The sequence below is a fragment of the Heterodontus francisci genome, chromosome 41, assembly GCF_036365525.1.
Source record: "Heterodontus francisci isolate sHetFra1 chromosome 41, sHetFra1.hap1, whole genome shotgun sequence".
Taxonomy (NCBI): domain Eukaryota; kingdom Metazoa; phylum Chordata; class Chondrichthyes; order Heterodontiformes; family Heterodontidae; genus Heterodontus; species Heterodontus francisci.
Window position 1 is genome coordinate 36019642 of NC_090411.1, and position 18969 is coordinate 36038610.

At 44.6% G+C, this 18969-nt stretch overlaps 2 protein-coding genes across 2 annotated transcripts in view; one reads left to right on the forward strand and one right to left on the reverse strand.

Annotated features, from left to right (window-relative positions):
* Positions 1 to 7453: 7453 nt before the first annotated feature.
* Positions 7454 to 10458, forward strand: LOC137353710 (retinal cone rhodopsin-sensitive cGMP 3',5'-cyclic phosphodiesterase subunit gamma-like). The gene is made up of 3 exons (XM_068020072.1): positions 7454 to 7581; positions 8779 to 8819; positions 10382 to 10458. The coding sequence occupies exons 1-3, from the start codon at positions 7454 to 7456 to the stop codon at positions 10456 to 10458; spliced, it is 246 nt and encodes an 81-aa protein (XP_067876173.1).
* Positions 10459 to 11033: 575 nt separating this feature from the next.
* Positions 11034 to 18969, reverse strand: part of cfap184 (cilia and flagella associated protein 184) — a 29465-nt gene continuing 21529 nt past the window's right edge. The window contains exons 10-12 of the mRNA XM_068020073.1: positions 17717 to 17929; positions 15171 to 15308; positions 11034 to 11599 (exon numbers count right to left, since the gene is read on the reverse strand). Coding sequence (XP_067876174.1) covers positions 11345 to 11599; positions 15171 to 15308; positions 17717 to 17929 — 606 coding nt within the window. The 3' untranslated portion in view covers positions 11034 to 11344. The remainder of the gene's footprint in view (positions 11600 to 15170; positions 15309 to 17716; positions 17930 to 18969) is intronic.

Consider the following 18969-nt stretch of genomic DNA (forward strand, 5'->3'; position numbering starts at 1 on the left):
CAGTGGAGGCACAGAATATAGGAGCTGAGAGATTATGCTGCAACTGTATAAAGCATTAGTTAGGCCAGAGCTGGAGTACTGTGTACAGTTCTGATCACCGCACTATAGGAAGGATGTGATTGCACTGGAGAGGGTGCAGAGTAGATTTATGAGGATGTTGCCTGGACTGGAGAATTTTAGATATCAGGAAAGATTGGATAGGCTAGGGTTGTTTTCTTTGGAACAGAGGAGGCTGAGGGGAGACCTAAATGAAATGTATAAAATGATGAGGGGTCTAGATAGAGTGGATAGGAAGACCCTATTCCACATGGTAAAGGGGTCCATAAACAGGGGGCATAGATTTCAGGTAAGAAGTAGGAGATTTAGAGGGATTTCAAGGGGAAATTGTTTTCACCCAGAGGGTGTGGGAATCTGGAACTCACTGCCTGGAATGGTGGTGGAGACAGAAACCCTAAAATATTTAAAAAGTATTTGGATGTGTGCTTGAAGTGCATAAAGCTACAAGACTACAGAGCAAGAGCTGCAAAGTGGGATTAGGCTGGACGGCTACTTATTGACCAACACTGACACAGTGGGCCGAATGGCAGTCTTCTGTGTTGTAAATATCTATGATTCTATGAATCTAACCCAATGCAGCAAAACACCTGACAGGGTCCAGCCTCCATAACTAACTCACAAAATAATTTCTGATAACATTGACACCGATTATGTTCCAAAAGGAACTAGTTGTATATCACAAGGGGTTAGGGGCTGAAGCAAGTGATTAATTCCTAGGATGAGGAATGAAAACAATGGGGATCCCCATGACACAACTCCCTGTTTAATAACAGCTTCTCCCTTCACTTCTAGAATTAGTAGCAGAAGGTCTAAGGGGTGGGAAAGTTGCTGAAGTGAACATTTAAATGACCAGAAGTGAGGTGTGGGTAAAGATCAGAGAACAGCCAATCAGGCAGCTTGCTGACAGCAGGAGTCTGCAAGGCAGGTACCTGAACCAGATTAAGAGTGAGAGAGTATTAAAGGAGTAGAAGTGGATCATTCTGATACTGTCCAGACTCAGCACGAGGCTAAGACACCGAGCCAATCATTGTCTGCCTCTTTTTAATGTAAGTAGGGATATTTTTTCATTTTGGTAGGAAGAACGAGGAGAGGTAATATAAAATAAAGGATACAATTCTAAAGGTGGGTGCAGGGGCAGAGGGACCTGGGTGTATATGTGCATAAGTCATTGTGGCAGGGCAGATTGAGAAAGTGGTTAATAAAGCAGATGAGATTCTGGGCTTTATAAATAGGGGCATGGAGTACAAAAGCAAGCAAGTTAGGATAAATCTGTCAAAACACTGGTTCGGCCTCAACTGTATTGTGTCCATTTCGGGGCATTGCACTTTCGGAAGGATGTTAAGGCTTTAGAGGGTGTAAAAAAGATTCATGAGAATGGTTCCAGGGATGAGGAACTTCAGTTACGTGGATAGATTGGAGAAGCTGGGGCTGATCGCCTTGGAGAAGAGAAGATTAAGAGGAAATTTGACAGAGGTGTTCAAAATCATGAGGGATCTGGATAGAGTAGATAGGGAGAAACTGTTCCCAGTGGAGGATCCAGAACCAGAGGACACTCGTTTAAGGTGATTGGCAAATGAAGCCATGGCAACATGAGGAAAAACATCTTCACACAGCGAGTGGTTAGGATTAGGAATATACTGCCTGAGAGTGTGGTGGAAGCAGATTCAATCAAGGCTTTCAAAAGAGAACTGGATAATTATCTGAAGGGAAAAAATTACAGAGCGATGGGGAAAAAGGCAGGGAGTGAGATGAGGTGGGTTGCTCTTGTAGAGAGTTGGCAGGGACAGGAAGGGCCAAATGGATCTATGATATTTTCATTTAGCAATATCAGAGAATCACATCAGGAAACTGGAGAACTTGCAAACTTTATTTGAACTACTTGCAGACAATGAAACCTTGTCACAGGAGACAGCACCTCCGACAGTGCGGCACTCCCTCGGTACTGACCCCTCTGACAGTGCAGCACTCCCTCAGTACTAACCCTACGACAGTGCAGCACTCCCTCAGTACTGACCCCTCTGACAGTGCAGCACTCCCTCAGTACTGACCCTCCGACAGTGCAGCATTCCCTCAGTACTGACCCTCCAACAGTGCAGCACTCCTCAGTACTGACCCTCCAACAGTGCGACGCTCCCTCAGTACTGACCCCTCTGACAGTGCAGCATTCCCTCAGTACTGACCCTCCGACAGTGCGGCGTCCCCTCAGTACTGACCTCCGACAGTGCAGCACTCCCTCAGTACTGACCCTCCGACAGTGCGGCGTCCCCTCAGTACTGACCTCCAACAGTGCAGCACTCCCTCAGTACTGACCCTCCGACAGTGCGGCGTCCCCTCAGTACTGACCTCCGACAGTGCGGCGCTCCCCTCAGTACTGACCCTCCAACAGTGCAGCACTCCCTCAGTTGACCTCTGACATTGTGGCGCTCCCCTCAGTACTCCACTGGAGTGTCAGCCTAGATTTTGTGGTCAAGTCTCCGCAGAGGGACTTGAACCCGACTCAGAAATAACTTACATGCAAATAAATGTATTTCAGTAGCTGAAGAGTGATCGGGAATTAATGTCAAATAATTAAAAGGAAAAATCGTTCCTGGTAAAAAAAAAATACTGGAGACTGAACAGAAGATGATGACAGAAATAAAAACAGAAAGTGCTGGAAATACTCAGCAGGTCTGGCAGCATCTGTGCAGAGAGAAATAGAGTTCACGTTTCAGGTCAGTGACCTTTCATCAGAACTGAATGAAGAATGACATATTTGAGCAATTACATGGCGGTAAATTCATCAAGGTGTTCAGACAAGACAAGATAAATTGTCCATGTTTGGTACCATCAATTCAATCTAAAGTTATTATTCCAATAGTAAAAGGACAGTAGAGTTTTATTTGATTCTGTCCATCTCCCTGTCAGCAGCTGATGGTCATGAAACAGTGTTGTTGACTTCCATCCTTAAACTGATTTCAATCCATGCAGTTCCCTGCCACATTGGCAGGTTATCTCATTCGAGTGCTAACTGAGTGTTCCCACTAAAGCTCCAGTATTCGGAGTAGGAGACACTCCAGTTCTCTGTCTTTCCAGACAGGTACAGATCAGCCACCATGCAAAAGAATGGCGGAACAGGCTCGACAAGCTCAATGATTTACTCGTGTTTCCATGTTTCAACCCAGCCCAGCAGTCTAAGGGTTAATGATTGAAAGTAAATCACTTGGAACTTCTCAAGAATGAACGATCAGGAAAGTGTTAGTGTTTGTTAGGGTAAATACCTGATTTTAAGACTTTAAAATATTAAAATGCTCAGAAACAGTGAAAGCTTTAGCCAGAAATTTATCACTAACACTATTTGTTCCACCGTTTCAGAATTCCACTGGGAAATTCAAGGTAGAGTCTATGGAAATAGGACGGAGTCCAGGAACTTTTCTGATCGGGAATGACAGTGAAGGATGTCTTTAGCTTTCTAACATTGTTTACCATTTTGCTTCAGATAACAAACAGTAGAAGATTTTACAAATCCATTTTTAGAATATGGTCCAGAGGAATTCACCCCTGCCTCCGCACTCTCTGTGTCCACTTATCTCCATGGGTCACCTGTGTGTCCATCAGGTTGTGAGGAAGGGTCACAGACCTCAAATAGTAACTCTGCTTCTCCCTATAGAGGTGCTGCCAGACCTGTTGAGTATTTCCAGCATTTGCTGTTTTGATGTAAGTAAGATTTAACCCTCCAAGTGACAGCCTTTAGCAATAACTGAATTCTTTCTGCCCCATGTGTCTGTCCAACACTTGTGATAATTGGGATCACCAGAAATCTGAATTAATCAGGGAATATGTTCTCCCAGACACTGGCTGGAAAGTTCATCAAGAAGATTAGTGAAATCCGATTACTGAAATTAAGGCGCTAATTATGTCTAAATGGGAATAGGCTGACGAGCGGGGATTTATTTAAAGCTTCAAGTTGAAATCTGAAGCAATGCCTATGGCTGGGAAATTGGACCCACAAATCTTCACCATTGTGTCTTATTGAGTCTGTGTGTCGCTGTGTATGTGTCTGTGTGTGTCTGTGTCTCTGTGTATGTCTGTGTATGTGTGTGTGTGTGTGTCTCTGTCTGTGTATGTGTCTGTGTGTATGTGTCTCTGTCTATGTGTCTCTGTGTGTGTGTGTGTCTCTGTATATGTGTATGTGTGTCTCTGTGTATGCGTCTGTGTGTGTGTGTCTCTGTGTATGTCTGTGTATGTGTGTGTGTGTGTGTGTGTGTCTCTGTCTGTGTATGTGTCTGTGTGTGTCTGTGTGTGTGTGTCTCTGTGTATGCGTCTGTGTGTGTCTGTGTCTCTGCGTATGTCTGTGTATGTGTGTGTCTCTGTCTGTGTGTATGTGTCTCTGTCTATGTGTCTGTGTGTGTGTGTGTGTGTGTCTCTGTCTATGTGTCTCTGTGTGTGTGTGTGTCTCTGTATATGTGTGTGTGTGTCTCTGTGTGCGTGTTTCTGTGTGTCTCTGTGTGTGTGTGTCTGTGTATGTGTGTGTGTGTCTCTGTGTATGTGTGTGTGTCTCTCTCTGTGTCTGTGTGTCTCTGTGTATGTGTCTGTGTGTCTCTGTGTGTGTGTGTGTCTCTGTGTATGTGTCTGTGTGTCTCTGTGTGTGTGTGTCTGTGTATGTGTGTGTGTCTCTGTGTATGTGTCTTTCTGTGTTTGTGTGTCTGTGTCTGTCTGTGTGTCTGTGTGTGTGTCTTTCTGTGTTTGTGTGTATGTGTGTCTGTGTGTATGTGTGTCTGTGTGTATGTGTGTCTGTGTCTCTGTGTATGTGTGTGTCTGTGTCTGTGTGTCTCTGTGTATGTGTGTATGTGTGTCTCTGTGTATGTGTGTCTCTGTGTGTGTGTGTCTCTGTGTGTGTGTGTGTGTGTATGTGTGTCTCTGTGTGTGTGTGTGTGTGTCTCTGTGTGTGTGTGTCTCTGTGTGTGTGTGTGTGTGTGTGTGTCTCTGTGTGTGTGTCTCTGTGTATGTGTGTGTGTATGTGTGTATGTGTGTATGTGTGTATGTGTGTCTGTGTGTCTGTGTGTCTGTGTGTGTGTGTGTGTGTGTATGTGTGTCTCTGTGTGTGTGTGTCTCTGTGTATGTGTGTCTCTGTGTATGTGTGTCTCTGTGTATGTGGCTATGTGTCTCTGTGTATGTGTGTCTCTGTGTATGTGTGTCTCTGTGTGTGTGTGTCTCTGTGTATGTGGCTGTGTGTCTCTGTGTATGTGTGTCTGTGTCTGTTTGTGTGTGTCTGTCTGTTTGTGTGTGTCTGTGTCTGTTTGTGTGTGTCTGTCTGTGTCTGTGTGTGTGTCTCTGAAGGAGGATTCGTCGTTTCTAAACAGTCGAACATTTCCAATCCTCTATATCAAGTTATTTCCCCCAAATAAGGATTGCAGATTCTATAATGGAAAAGGGCAGAGGTGACTTTTTACTGACCCCCTGTTTCTCCTTTTCTCCAGTCACTTGCAGGGTTAATTGAATGGGTGTAATCAGTGTAACATTATACATTGCTTCTGTTTAATCTTCTGCAGGTCCACAACCCTCCCAAATCTCTGCATTCCTTTCACACTCGCCTCTTTGCAGTCCCTTCCTTCACCCCACATTGGCCTTTCCTCAGCCATCCACACCCTGCCAAAACCTTTCGTCTCTCCATCTCTCTCTCCTTTAAATCCCTCATTAATACTCTTTGACTCAGCCTGCAGTCACCACCACCCCTCCCCCCACACACACACCCAATAGCTTTATCTTTGGTTTAGTGGTGATTTTTGTTTGATTACACTCCTGTGAAGCTTTGTGGTACATTTTTCTATGATTAAAGGTGCTATATAAATGTACGTTCTTGTTCTGGTGTAATGACATGAGAAAAATACAACAAACATTAAATCATTGAAACCCAGAGTTTCCAATGCATCTTGCAGATTCTATCATTATTTGTGAATGTGATTGGAAAGTTCTATTGAAACTAACTCCTGATCAGATACTCCCTGACAGAAACAACCGTCCAGCTGCACTTTTTCAGGGTGTTCAGAAACACCACAAACTACCGAAAGGACATCTTTCAACAAACACTTCTCCGTCCTCTATTGGCAGTGTTGTGGAAGTCGTGCTCAGGTTACTAAATATCTAAAGAACTAGGGAAATCAACTTGATAAATATTGCGCGATGGAAAAGAACTGGAACAAGATGGTTTTCTGATCTGGTGGATTAAGCTAACACTTTCTAACCCATCTTTAAGCATTTAGCTCATCCTGTAAGGTATTAGTCGAGGATTTACGGAAAATGTCAGCCTGTCAGAAGAATCACTCTGTAAAGAATTAAACAAGGGAGACTTTCTACAATCAAACATAAAGAGGTGTCACAAAAATGATATATAGTCAAATAACAGTGGATTAACCCTTTGAGTACTGGATTTTATATGATTTCATCACTCATTATCTACAAGGTCAGGTAGTAAAGATATTTGGTCTCAATTTCCATGGGATTCTCCGGATCTCCTACTGTAACTTCAGTAGAAACCATGGAGAGACAAAGTAAGCAACTGCTTTCAACTGTTTTACTAGTTCTCCAGGAGTTCCGTTGATTTCCCACCAGAGAAACCCTGGAAATTCCAAACAATAGGGGGCATCCAAAATAAATTTGGATTCTGCATTTCCAGAGAGATGGAGGTAGGGGTCTAGAAGGAGGGGTTTCACTGGGAGAGTTGCAGTATTAGAGGGATGTGCTTTGATAGGAGATTTAGGATACAAAAGGGATGAGTTTCAATGACAAAGCTGGGGAACTAGAGGGACAAGCATCAAGATTTAAGGGACTAAAGTAATGGGTTTAAATGGGAGAGTTAGAATGGGTTTCACTAGAAGAATCAGGGGACTAGATGAAAGGGCTTGGACAGAAGAGTTAGGGTGCAAGAGGGATGAACTTTCTTGGGAAAGCACAAGTGATCTGCTAAATGTGAAGCCATTATTTAGAGAAAAAGCCTTTGGTCTCCACTCCTCCGATGTTTGGAATTGGGATCGAATGCAAAACCTTCAGACTCAGATGGAAAGCTACGACTGAACTACGTCATGGATCTATTTTTGGGTTGACAGCTTTTCTGAAGCTGTTGATCAGCTTTTGTTACTTGGCCTGTGTGTTAGGCTGCTGAAGGAATCAGAATTGACAGCACTTCCTTCTTTTAAATCTGGGAATTAGTATCTCCTGTCAGGGAGAATCTGCAGTAACTGTTCTGATGAAGGGTCACTGACCTGAAACGTTAACTCTGTTTCTCTCTCCACAGATGCTGCCAGACCTGCTGAGTATTTCCAGCACTTTCTGTTTTTATTTCTGCTGTAACTGTGATGTTTTGTCTTTCAGTGAGATCCGGTGGCAGCTTTTCCTGCCTCATTAACTCCATTCTGTGAAAATGAGCACTATAATTCCACCAACCAATATTTCTGGTGGTGCCACCTCCCCCAGAAAAGGGCCACCAAAGTTCAAACAAAGAGTAACGCGGCAGTTCAAGAGCAAGCCCCCAAAAGCAGGGGTAAAAGGGTATGAACCAGGCATTTTCTTTATAGATTGGGAGGAAAATCGCATTCATTCTAGGAGTCTAGATTTTTTGATGTGGGCAACACTGGAACCACCCCCCCCACCCCCCCCCCCCCAAGTATTAACCTCCTAGTGATAGGCAGTTCCCAAACATCTGTTAGTACCTTATTGGAGTCAGACAGTGGGAGAGGTGCCACAGAGAGACAGCATCTGGGTTTCTGACCTCACTCCCTGCGGGCACTGATAAGCTGACCATTCCCACAGCGGAGAGTTACGTTGGCGGGGCCTCTTTGGCTCCATCGCCCGTGGAACTGGACTCTGTGTCCAACAGAAACTAAAAGCGACCTAACTTCTGAGTTGGTGAGTTTGAGGCAACAAGTGAAGTAGAGACTCGTCCACACAGGGGGAGTCAATGGAAGTGAAATTTATCCCAATGTGGGCAGGTCTCCACTACACTTGCTGTCTCAGCTTTGGAAGCTGGGGCGTGTTTCCTAGTTGTCAATGGGTTTCTAGATGTGACCCATCTTTTTCAGCAACACCTCTGGTGCAAAACAGAGAGGTCACATATCACAGTGATGGGGATAGGAACTCGGCAAGTTAAACACTCTCATTATCTTTCCCATAATCCAGTAACGTAACCAATAAATTTGTCCTTAAAAGTATGTTGTGTATTAATATTAAAATGAAAGTTGGCCTCTGATCTGACTCATGTATTCTGTTCCATTCTGTTTACTTTTGGAAGTTAGTGCTGTGTCTGTCCACTAACAGATCAACTAACTCTGATAATACAGTAATTACAGTCTTTGCAATCAGCACAGTTCTCATACCAATGTTTCCAGTTCCCAGACTAAATTTCTCTCCTTGCTATTTTAAAGCAAGGTATCGCTGGCATTAAAACAGAGTGGGGAGGAATGTTGGCTGAGTGTTAGTAGGAGCGGAGCACATTGTTTTGCCTGCTATTTTAACAGAGGTGTGAACCCACCTAAGAGCAACATCACACAAATACTTTGTAGAATGAGATCAATCTTCATACTTCATGAAGATAAGACATGAACCTTGGTATCTACCATCAGTCAAGTATTATCAGTTGTTTTAATCTATTTTTCTGATGAGTTGTGCTGCTGTTGTATTGAACTGGGACCTTGCTGGTTTGTGATGAGCTGAGCTTTCAGACACTGATTCATTCTCATTCTCCTGCAGGTTTGGAGATGATATTCCTGGAATGGAGGGACTCGGCACAGGTATGTATGGAAACCATTCCCAGCTGTTCACTCTAAAGTACTGGACTTTAGTCTAATCTCACAATGAAGCATTTGCATGCATCTTCAGCCAGAAATGCTGAGTGGATAATCCATTTCGGCCTCCTCCTGCGCTCCCCAGCATCACAAATGCCAGTCTTCAGCCAATCCGATTCACTCCATGTGATATCAAGAAAAGACTGAAGATACTGGATACTGCAAAGGCTATGGGCCCTGACAATATTCCGGGAACAGTACTGAAGACTTGTGCTCCAGAATTAACTGCGCCCATAGCCGAGCTGTTCCAGTACAGCGACAACACTGGTATCTACCTGGCAATGTGGAAAATTGTCCAAGTATGTCCTGTACACAAAAAGCAGGACAAATCCAACCTGGCCAATTACCGCCCTATCAGTCTACTCTCGATCATCAGCAATGACCTTCCCTCCATTATAAGGTCAGAAGTGGGGATGTTCGCTGATGATTGCACAATGTTCAGCACCATTCATGACTCCTCAGGTAACGAAGCAGCCTGTGTCCAGATGTAGCAAGACCAGGACAACATTCAGGCTTGGGCTGATAAGTGGCAAGTAATATTTGCGCCACACAAGTGCCAGGCAATGACCATCTCAAACAAGAAAGAATCTAACTATCTCCCCTTGACATTCAATGGCATTACCATCGCTGAATTCCACACTATCAACATCCTGAGGGTCACCTTTGACCAGAAACTGAATTGGACCAGCCACATAAATGCTGTGGCTACAAGAGCAGGTCAGAGGCTTGGAATTCTGTGGTGAGTAACTTATCACCTGACTCCCCAAAGCCTGTCCACCATCTACAAGGCACAAGTTGGGAGTGTGCTGGAATACTCTCCACTTGCCTGGATGGGTGCAGCTCCAACAAAACTCAAGAAGCTCGACGCCATCCAGGACAAAGCAGCCCGCTTGACTGGCACACCATCCACAAACATTCACACCCTCCACCACCGATGCACAGTGGCAGCAGTGTGTACCATCTACAAGATGCACTGCAGCAATGCACCAAGGCTCCTTCGACAGCACCTTTCAAACCCTTGACCTCTACCACCTAGAAGGACTAGGGCAGCAGATGCATGGGAACACCACCACCTGAAAGTTCCCCTTCAAGTCACACACCATCCTGACTTGGAACTGTATCGTCATTCCTTCACTGTCGCTGAGTCAAAATCCTGGAACTCCCTTCCCAACAGCACGGTGGGTGTACCTACACCCCAATGACTGCAGTGGTTCAAGAAGGAAGCTCCTCAAGGGCAATTAGGGATGGACAATAAATGCTGGCCTTGCCAGAGTCACCCACATCCCATGAATGAATAAAAAAATCTTGCTCTCTGACTGCAGGTCGGATGAGCAGAGAACTGGGCTTGCGTACTTACACTCAAACATGCTCGGTGGCCACTTGGGTAAGGCACTGGAGGGAACTGTGCCTCAAGAGGAGTCAGTGCTTCAGGAAATGAACAAGGAGAGGATTGATATAGAAAATAATCTTGATAATAAGGAGTTTAATTCTCTCTGTGTTTCTTACAGATATCACTGTGATCTGTCCCTGGGAAGCATTCAGCCACCTGGAGCTGCACGAACTGGCTCAGTACGGTATTGTCTGAAACTGGGAGATACCAAGCAGGCATTAGAATCTGGCCCATGTTCCAGCTGCATCAGTAACTACAGTGAAGCAGATGGGGCTGGGTTACTATTAGAAGCCACTGTGTGCAGTAACTCATAATTACTGTTCAAACCCCACCAACCTGAACATTAATGTAGCTGTCAGTTTTCAGACAATGGTTGTGGGGAGCATTGTGTAATCTAAAATTTAAACATACTTTATGTTGTTTAAGTTATTTATGCAGCACTCAGTTGTATGGTAAAGTTCTATTTTTAACTAATATAGAACTCTAATCATTGCATTATTATTTCTGTTTGATCAATAAAACTATCTGTGAATTTGAATACTCTCCTGTAAAATGGGAGAGGTGGGTGAAAGAATTTCAATTGGTCCTGTCAATGAGCTGACTCATCTATTATAGTTAAATTGGAATGTGCATCAGAATGAAAATAAAAGCTGGTAGCTTTAACTGGACACAATTGGGTTAGATAATCATACATTGGATGGGGAAGAGAAGCAGAGTTAACGTTTCGGGTCAGTGACCCGAAACGTTAACTCTGCTTCTCTTTCCACAGATGCTGCCAGACCTGCTGAGTGGTTCCAGCATTTCTTGTTTTTATTTCAGATTTCCAGCATCCGCAGTATCTTGCTTTTATTATACATTGGACGGGATCTTGGTGTTTCCTTGGCTACAAATGAGAGTCTTGAGATGGTTTGAAATCTGATCTGTTGTAGCTATGCTCACCTCATGGGTTGTCATATCTACAGAAGCTGTCCCATTGTATCTGTTTCTCAGTTCTAGAAACTGGAAGAATAAACTCACATATGCCAGCTGATATGACGTTTATCGTAACAGAATAAAGTGGAAAAGATCCCCGAGGGGGCTGTTACAGAGTCTGTAACTGTCCCATCTTCACCCATTCAATTTTCTTCTTGATGCCATAGGAGTCGAGTGTTAGATCAGCATGTCGCCGTTTCAGCGCCTCCAGCTTGTGGCGCAGTCTGTCACTGGCGTCCACATTCTCCTCAAAGTCGCGAAGCAGCACCTTGTTACAGAGCAGGCCGCACTTCTCCTTCAGCTTGAAGTTGGCTGCTCGGACTCTGTCTCGTGCCTGTTTGGTTTTGGTCAAGATTTCCCGTTTCTGTAACGACCACAAATGGAAGTCGGGTTACAGACCAGAGCATGTCAAAACCAAGAATCAAAGCAATAATATAAAAAGAAAATAAGATTACTACCCAATTTTTACTGGGTCAGATCTTGGCTCAAACCTGTCTATCATACAGCATTGTTTCCTACATTACAACAGTGAGTATACTTCATTGTACTTCATTGACTGTGAAGCACTGTGGGACAACCTGAGGTCATGAAAGGTGCTATAGAAATGCAAGTCTTTCTTTTTCTTTTTATTAAAGCTGGGATATTACATTACTGAAATTAGTCCACTAAGCAAGTTCTTTGATTTTATCAAAGTCATTAACATATATAAGACTAGAGGATTAAAATCTCCTGAAAAAAATCACATTTACAACTACATTGAATTTACAACCATTTGGCCCAACTGCTCCATGTTGGTGTTTCTGCTCCATACAAGCCTCCTCCCACCCCCTCTTCATCTCACCCTGTCAGCATATCCTCCTATTCCTTTCTCTCTCATGTGTTTATTGAGCTTCCTCTTAAATATATCTACACTATTCACCTCAACCACTCCTTGTGGTAGTGAGTCCATATTCTCACCACTCTCTGGGTAAAGAAGTTTCTCCTGAATTCTTCATAGAAGCAAAGGAAATAGGAACAGGAGTAGGTCATTCAGCCCCTCGAGCCTGCTCTGCCATTCAACTAGATCATGGCTGATCTACCTCAATGTCATTTTCCCACACTATAACCATATCCCTTGATGCCTTTAATATCTAGAAATCTATCAATCACTGTCTTAAACATAGGCAGTGACTGAGCCTCCACCACCCTTTGGGGTACAGAATTCCAAAGATTCACCACCCTCTGAGTGAAGAAATTCCTCTTCATCTCAGTCCTAAATGGCCTACCCCTTATTCTGAAACTGAGTTCCCCGGTTCTAGACTCCTCAACCAGGAGAAACATCCTTCCTGTATCTGCCCTGTCGAGCCCTGTAAGAATTTTGTATGTAAGTAGTCGTTTGGTAGTACAGAACATGAATACTGCTGAAAATAGAGACATGTTTTCAAAGTTTTTCATCTTGCACTCATCAGGCAATCGCAAGAATAACCAATGTAAGGGAAAACAACAACGTATACTGCATGAGAAGAGAGTGCTGATTGGTTGGCAAGTGGACTCTGATTGGTAGAGGTGTTACCATGGAGAATGCGCCAGTTTACGGTGACTGACAGTTAACTGCCAAGCTTTGTTTGAAATTTAAATCAGGCAGCTTGACTCTGATTGGTCAAGGCATTGTCCTGAGGAATGAACCAGCAAATGGCTCACTTATTTTGTTCAGCTGAAACAGGCGCAATGTTTGTACATGCTCTTTCTGTCTGCAAAGAATAGGGCCCTGTGTATTAATATATGTAGCGTCCAGTACGCGCAAATGCACCACACTGCGAGCCCTACTGACAATCATAAATTGGTTGTCAGCACAATTCTTAGTACACTGTAGATTACTTAGCAAATGTTGTCCAATCGCGGAATCACATCTAATGTTGCACTGTGTCTTGAGTTTTGCAAGCATGGGCTGGTTGGGTACGGCCCGTACCTTGACCGTTGCGAACAGCAGAACGGATATGTTGTTTGATACGATCCGCCAGTCTTTGGGACGTACGGCCTATATACCTAGCATCACACTGGCATTGAAATTCATGCATCACATTACTCATTTGTGAGATAGGCAGGACTCTTTTTGGCTTGACTGCAGCGTCCATTCAGCAATACACAAATTTTGTATGTTTCAATGAGATCACCTTTTATTTTTCTAACCTCTAGCGAATACAGGCCCAGTCTCCTCAATCTCTCATAGGACAATACCACCATTTCAGGAATTAGTCTGGTGAACCTTCGTTGCACTCCCTCTATGGCAAATATATCCTTCCTTAGGTAAGGAGACCAAAACTGTACACAACACTCCAGGTGCCATCTCACCAAGGCTCCATACAATTGCAGTAAGACATCTTTACTCCTGTACTCAAATCCTCTTGCAATAAAGATCAATACACCATTTGCCTTCCTAATTGCTTGCTGCACCTGCATGTTAGCTTTCAGTGACTCATGAACAAGGACACCCAGGTCCCTTTGGACATCAACACTTACCAATCTCTCACCATCGATCATTGGATTTACTCGTGGCTATCTTATGACGTTTTCCTGTGATTGCTAACAACTCCACCTCACCTCGAGAGGCTCAGCATGGTTGGTGGCACATGGAGGAATGTGTAGCCCTCTTCTTTCTGAGATTGAGCTGGAGGAATACTGTTGGAGCAGAGCTATAGCTATCCAGGGAGAACTTGATGCTGACACTGGGTACCTGAAATGGGAAGAGGTCCATTCCCAGCAATAACTTCCTCTTGCTAATACAAAAGTAAAATATTGCAAATGCAGGAAATTTGAAATAAAAATAGAAAATGCTGGAAATACTCAGCAGGTGTAGCAGCATCTGTGGAGAGAGAAACAGAGTTAATATTTCAGGTTGATGACCTTTCATCAATTTCCCAGTTTAGTATATAAATGACTTGGATCTTGGAACAGAGTAAAATTTCAAAATATGCCGATGATACCAAACTTGGAGAAGTGGCAAGCAGTGAGGATGATACCAATTGACTGCGACAGAAAATAGATAAGCTAGCAGAATGTGCAGACAAGTGGCAGAGGGAATATAATACAGAGAAGTGCGATGTGATGCATTTAGGCAGAAGGGATAGGGAGAGGCAATATAGACTAAGTGGCACAGTTCTAAAGAGTGTGCAGGAACAGAGGAACCTGGGGGTGCATGTACATAGATATTTGAAGGTGGCAGAACATGTTGAGAATGGTCAGCAAAGCATATGGGATCTTGGGCTTCATAAATAGAGACACTGAGTACAGAAGCTGGGAGGTTATGCTGCATTCTTATAAAACTCTGGTTAGGCCACAACTAGAGTACTGCATCCAGTTCTGGTCACCACACTTCAGGAGGTGTGCCATCCTGCCATTCACATCATCTAGACACATCATTCATTTCTTTGTTTGTCCCATTACCACTCTTACTGAAACTTTTGTCACTTTAATCAGTCTTGCCCTCCACCCTATCACAGATCTTCCCTTTTGCTCTTCTTCACTCCTCCTGCTCACTTTCACCTGCTCAAAGCCTATTACGTTTGGAACTTTTCTCAGTTATGATGAAAGGTCACAGACTTGAAACATTAACTCTGTTTCTCTCTTCACAGATGCTGCCTGACCTGCTGAGTATTTACAGCATTTTCTATTTTTATGACACAGATTTAAGGTTTTGGGCAAGAGATACAGGGGTGATGTGAGGAAGAACATTTTTATACACGAGTAGTAATGACCTGGAACTCGCTGCCAACGAGGGTTTTAAAAGGAAATTGGATGGGACTTTGAAGGAAATAAAGTGTAAAGCTATGGGATAGAGCTGGGCAATGGAACTGACTGAATTGCTCTACAGAGAGCTGTCGTGGACTTGCTGGGCCAAATGGCCTCCTTCTGTGTAGTCATGACTCTATGACCCATCCTACCCACCACCCTGGTACCTGTGCCACGATGGCCTCAAGGTCCATGAGCTGGGTTTTCTTCTCCATATTCTCCGTTTCCACATATTCCAGCTTTTCCTTGATATGGGTCATCACCCCAATGGTAAATTCAATTTTCTTCCGCATTTTTGTGACTTCCTGTAAAATGAACATCAGGTCTGAATACCTGTCATTTTTCTAATATTCCATTAAAAGCAAAGTAAAATATAAAACAATTGTCTCATAAAGTGACAACTTCAATTTTGAAATCCTGCCTACACCAAAATGTTTCCACACCTCATTTAATTTTACATTCTTCCCACTTTTTCTCCTGCTCTGGAGAAGATACTGGCTGTCACTGGGGTAGAGCGAGTGACAGAGCACACTTTACCAGCAGCAACATCAGCAACAGGAATGTCAGCTTATTCTTGTCCAGATCAGTTGTATTGACCTGAGCTGGTCCCAATAGAATTCTGACATCCTTGCATCAAGGTACTTGGTGTGTTTTTGTTTTCTGTTTAGTCTTTAGACACATGGAGTACTGTACTGTTGCAGGATTATAGGCAGCAGTTGAAGAAGTTAAATACAATCTATCAATCATTCTAACTTGGTTCCCATGTGGTGTATAAAATCATAGAGTCTAAATCAGGGCTTGGAAGTTGCCCTGTCCCAGGCCTCAGCCCCACTGGATTTTGGTGGGCCAGGTGGAGACCTGAAATTCTCACATCCTGCCCAATTTCCTGCCCTTCTGGCCAAAATAGAACTCAGGCCCTCAGGAAATGGTGGGCCCTGAGCTGCTGCATCTCTTTTCCTTGTTAGGAACAGTCTCTACACTAGGCAGTGCAGTTTAACATTTATTTTACATAGTGAAGTCTGGCATCTGTTGCCAAAAAACGTGGGGTGAAAAAATACACCTTTTATTTTTCCTTCCTGCTTTCCAGGCTGGGATACAGTTCCACTGGAACTAAGCCTTGGGGTTGGCACCTTTGGGAACAGAGAAAGGAAACAAGGCTAAAAGGAACATTTCACTGTTTGTACAGTATCTACATTCTTTTAAAACAGTACATTTGGAAATGCTCCTTTCTGACCTGTTCCCTCTGTCCTTTACTAAAGTGTTAACTCTTGCTGTCTGGCAGCTCCTGTTTCACGTGTGAACTTTAATAGTGAGCGTGGATGGGCTGATTGATGGTGGGAGGGGAATTCATTCCTGTCCCCACCTGATGTCCGTGAATACATGAGTTGGAATTTTACGTTGGGCGGGAGGTCCCACCCACGAGCCAAAAAGTCGGTGGTGAGCTTGCTTCTGCAGGCCTGGGGAGCTATGCCAGGATTTTACACCCCCCCAGGCCCTTAATTGGCCTTGGGCGGGACTTCTGCCCCTTGAGGCAGGAAATCCCGCCTCCAAGAGCTGTTGGCCAATCAGCGGGTTGGCAGCTCTCATTCCCAGCAGCGCCTCTGGGTGCGGTGACCACTGCTGGGACTGCACCCAGCTTCAGCAACAAGAGGGACGCTGGCCCCGGAAAAAAGGTAAGTTTCTGGGGCCTTGCCGGGGACAATTGGCCAGGTCTGGACGAGGCAAGGGGGGGTCGGTTTGCGAGGTGGGGTCAGGAGCGTAATGTTGTGTAGTGGGAACGGTTGGGCTGTGGGGTGGGGGGGAACTTTTTGTGGGCACAGGACACTCGTTCAGGAGGGTTGCCCCCCCCCCAGCTCGCAAGGAGGCAGGCAGGTTTTACTGGGTGGCCTCCTGTGGGGCCTGAGCCACCTGCCAGCCGCTGATAAAATACCAGCAGCGGTGGGAAGAAGCACTTAAGGGCCTTGATTGGCCTGGAGCGCTGTTTCTCGCCGCCACTGCCTCTCGTAAAATTGCTGCGGGGTGGCACACCCACCTCCCCACCTCCCACTCAATTGTACAAACCTCCCCCCCATCCCTGCCACCAGCCCGCTCCTTTGGGGTGGCATAAAGCCATACAGTCCACTAGAATCAATGGACAGTGATTTGAAGTGGGAACTCAGGCTGATTTTTCCCCTCCCCAGTCCAAAGTTTGAGTTCAGCTGACAATTCAAACTGGGAAACCATTTTTGAGGTCCATATGGCCTGGTGTTACAGTGGGCAGGAAAATGCTCTCATACTCTCTAAGCAGTTTATTCAACCAAGTTTTTGCAACAGTGGCGCAGTGGTTAGCACCGCAGCCTCACAGCTCCAGCGACCCGGGTTCAATTCTGGGTACTGCCTGTGTGGAGTTTGCAAGTTCTCCCTGTGTCTGCGTGGGTTTCCTCCGGGTGCTCCGGTTTCCTCCCACAAGCCAAATACTTGCTGGTTGATAGGTTAATTGGCCATTATAAATTGCCCCTAGTATAGGTAGGTGGTAGGGAAATATAGGGACAGGTGGGGATGTGGTAGGAATATGGAATTAGTGTAGGATTAGTATCAATGGGTGGTTGATGGTCGGCACAGCCTCGGTGGGCCGAAGGGCCTGTTTCAGTGCTGTATCTCTGTAACTGTAACTGTAACTTAAATGGTCTATCCAGCTAGTAGGTGGGCAGGCACGAGCTCTCTTCCTGTATACCTCATTGCGTTCCTCAATTTTCTCACTGTAAGACTGGTTCTCGATTTTCAGCTGCTCATAGTCGATCAGGTTTAGTCCACCAGCCAGTTCCTCCTTCGCCTTAAGTTGATGCTCATAAAACTTCAGTTTATTCTTCATCTTGATAGTCAGGAATCGAATCTGCCTCATCTCCTTCTCTTTCTGTTCTTCAATAGTCTGAATGCGTTCCAACTCCTACACACAGACACACACACAAACACACACACACACGCAGACACACACAGACAGACACAGACAGACACGGACACACACACAGACAGACAGACACACAGACAGACACACAGACAGACACACAGACAGACACACACCACGTAAAAAAAATAAAGAGGTGTGTTATTATTTTCTTTTTTGTGTGAATTTAAGAGGTGCTCTCCTGAGCTTAGGATCAAAGAATATTGTTCCAGAAGATTGGAAGCTTTACTCTGTGTCTAAGCCATGCATTAACTGATCTGACTGTGCTTGATACTGACAGTGGGTGCCCACAATGGAAAATGCCTCGTTATGTCTGTCTGAGATCTAATAAGGGAAATTCCATGAACTATTGCCCCTCACAGGAACACACAGCTATATGGGGCTTGGATCGGGGAACTGGGATTCCCATGTTATAGATCTAATTCTGCTCCCTTTAAAAACAGCTTCTTTGCTGACAGTGTATGATCATGGAATCACTTTGACCACTGGCCCATAACCGGGAGGCTCTTCCAGCATCTCTCTTACCGCTGGACAGGATTCAAAAGAAAATCTTATGCTTTCACTTCTTGTCTCCAACCTCTCTCAGTCTCCATCCATCTTATCAACTCTGCTCTGGCCTCTGAACTTTCCATTCTTGTTTCTACTAAGTTCCAACTATGCTATTCTACCTCCTCACTGTATTAAAATTCAAGCTCCAATTCCGAAGGTCAGGCAAGAATGCACAGGCTCATGTGACAGGCTGATACATATGATAGCATGGCTGGAAAAATCAAACGAGACAGCAGCTTTTAATGGGCTGCAGCTTGCTACAAGAGGGGGAGTTGTTGTGGCAGAAAAGTAGCCCAATTGTTCATAATAGCACAGTGGAGACACGTAGGCAACACTCTGTCCTTGAACATGCACTCTTTCATCATGTCTAAGTTGCAAGGGAAGGTGTGGGTGACAAGCCAAGGATGAGCAGAGAGATGCTAAGGTGTCAGGGTTAAATTGCAGCTCTGCTGTTAGTTTCTGAGTGTCGTTCA

Bases quoted from the DNA above. Each gene is read 5' to 3' on its own strand.
- LOC137353710 (XM_068020072.1), top strand. From the start codon at position 7,454: ATGAGCACTATAATTCCACCAACCAATATTTCTGGTGGTGCCACCTCC. The intron at 7,582-8,778 runs GTATGAACCAGG...ATTCTCCTGCAG, and splicing joins CCAAAAGCAGGGGTAAAAGG to GTTTGGAGATGATATTCCTG. The intron at 8,820-10,381 runs GTATGTATGGAA...TGTTTCTTACAG, and splicing joins AATGGAGGGACTCGGCACAG to ATATCACTGTGATCTGTCCC.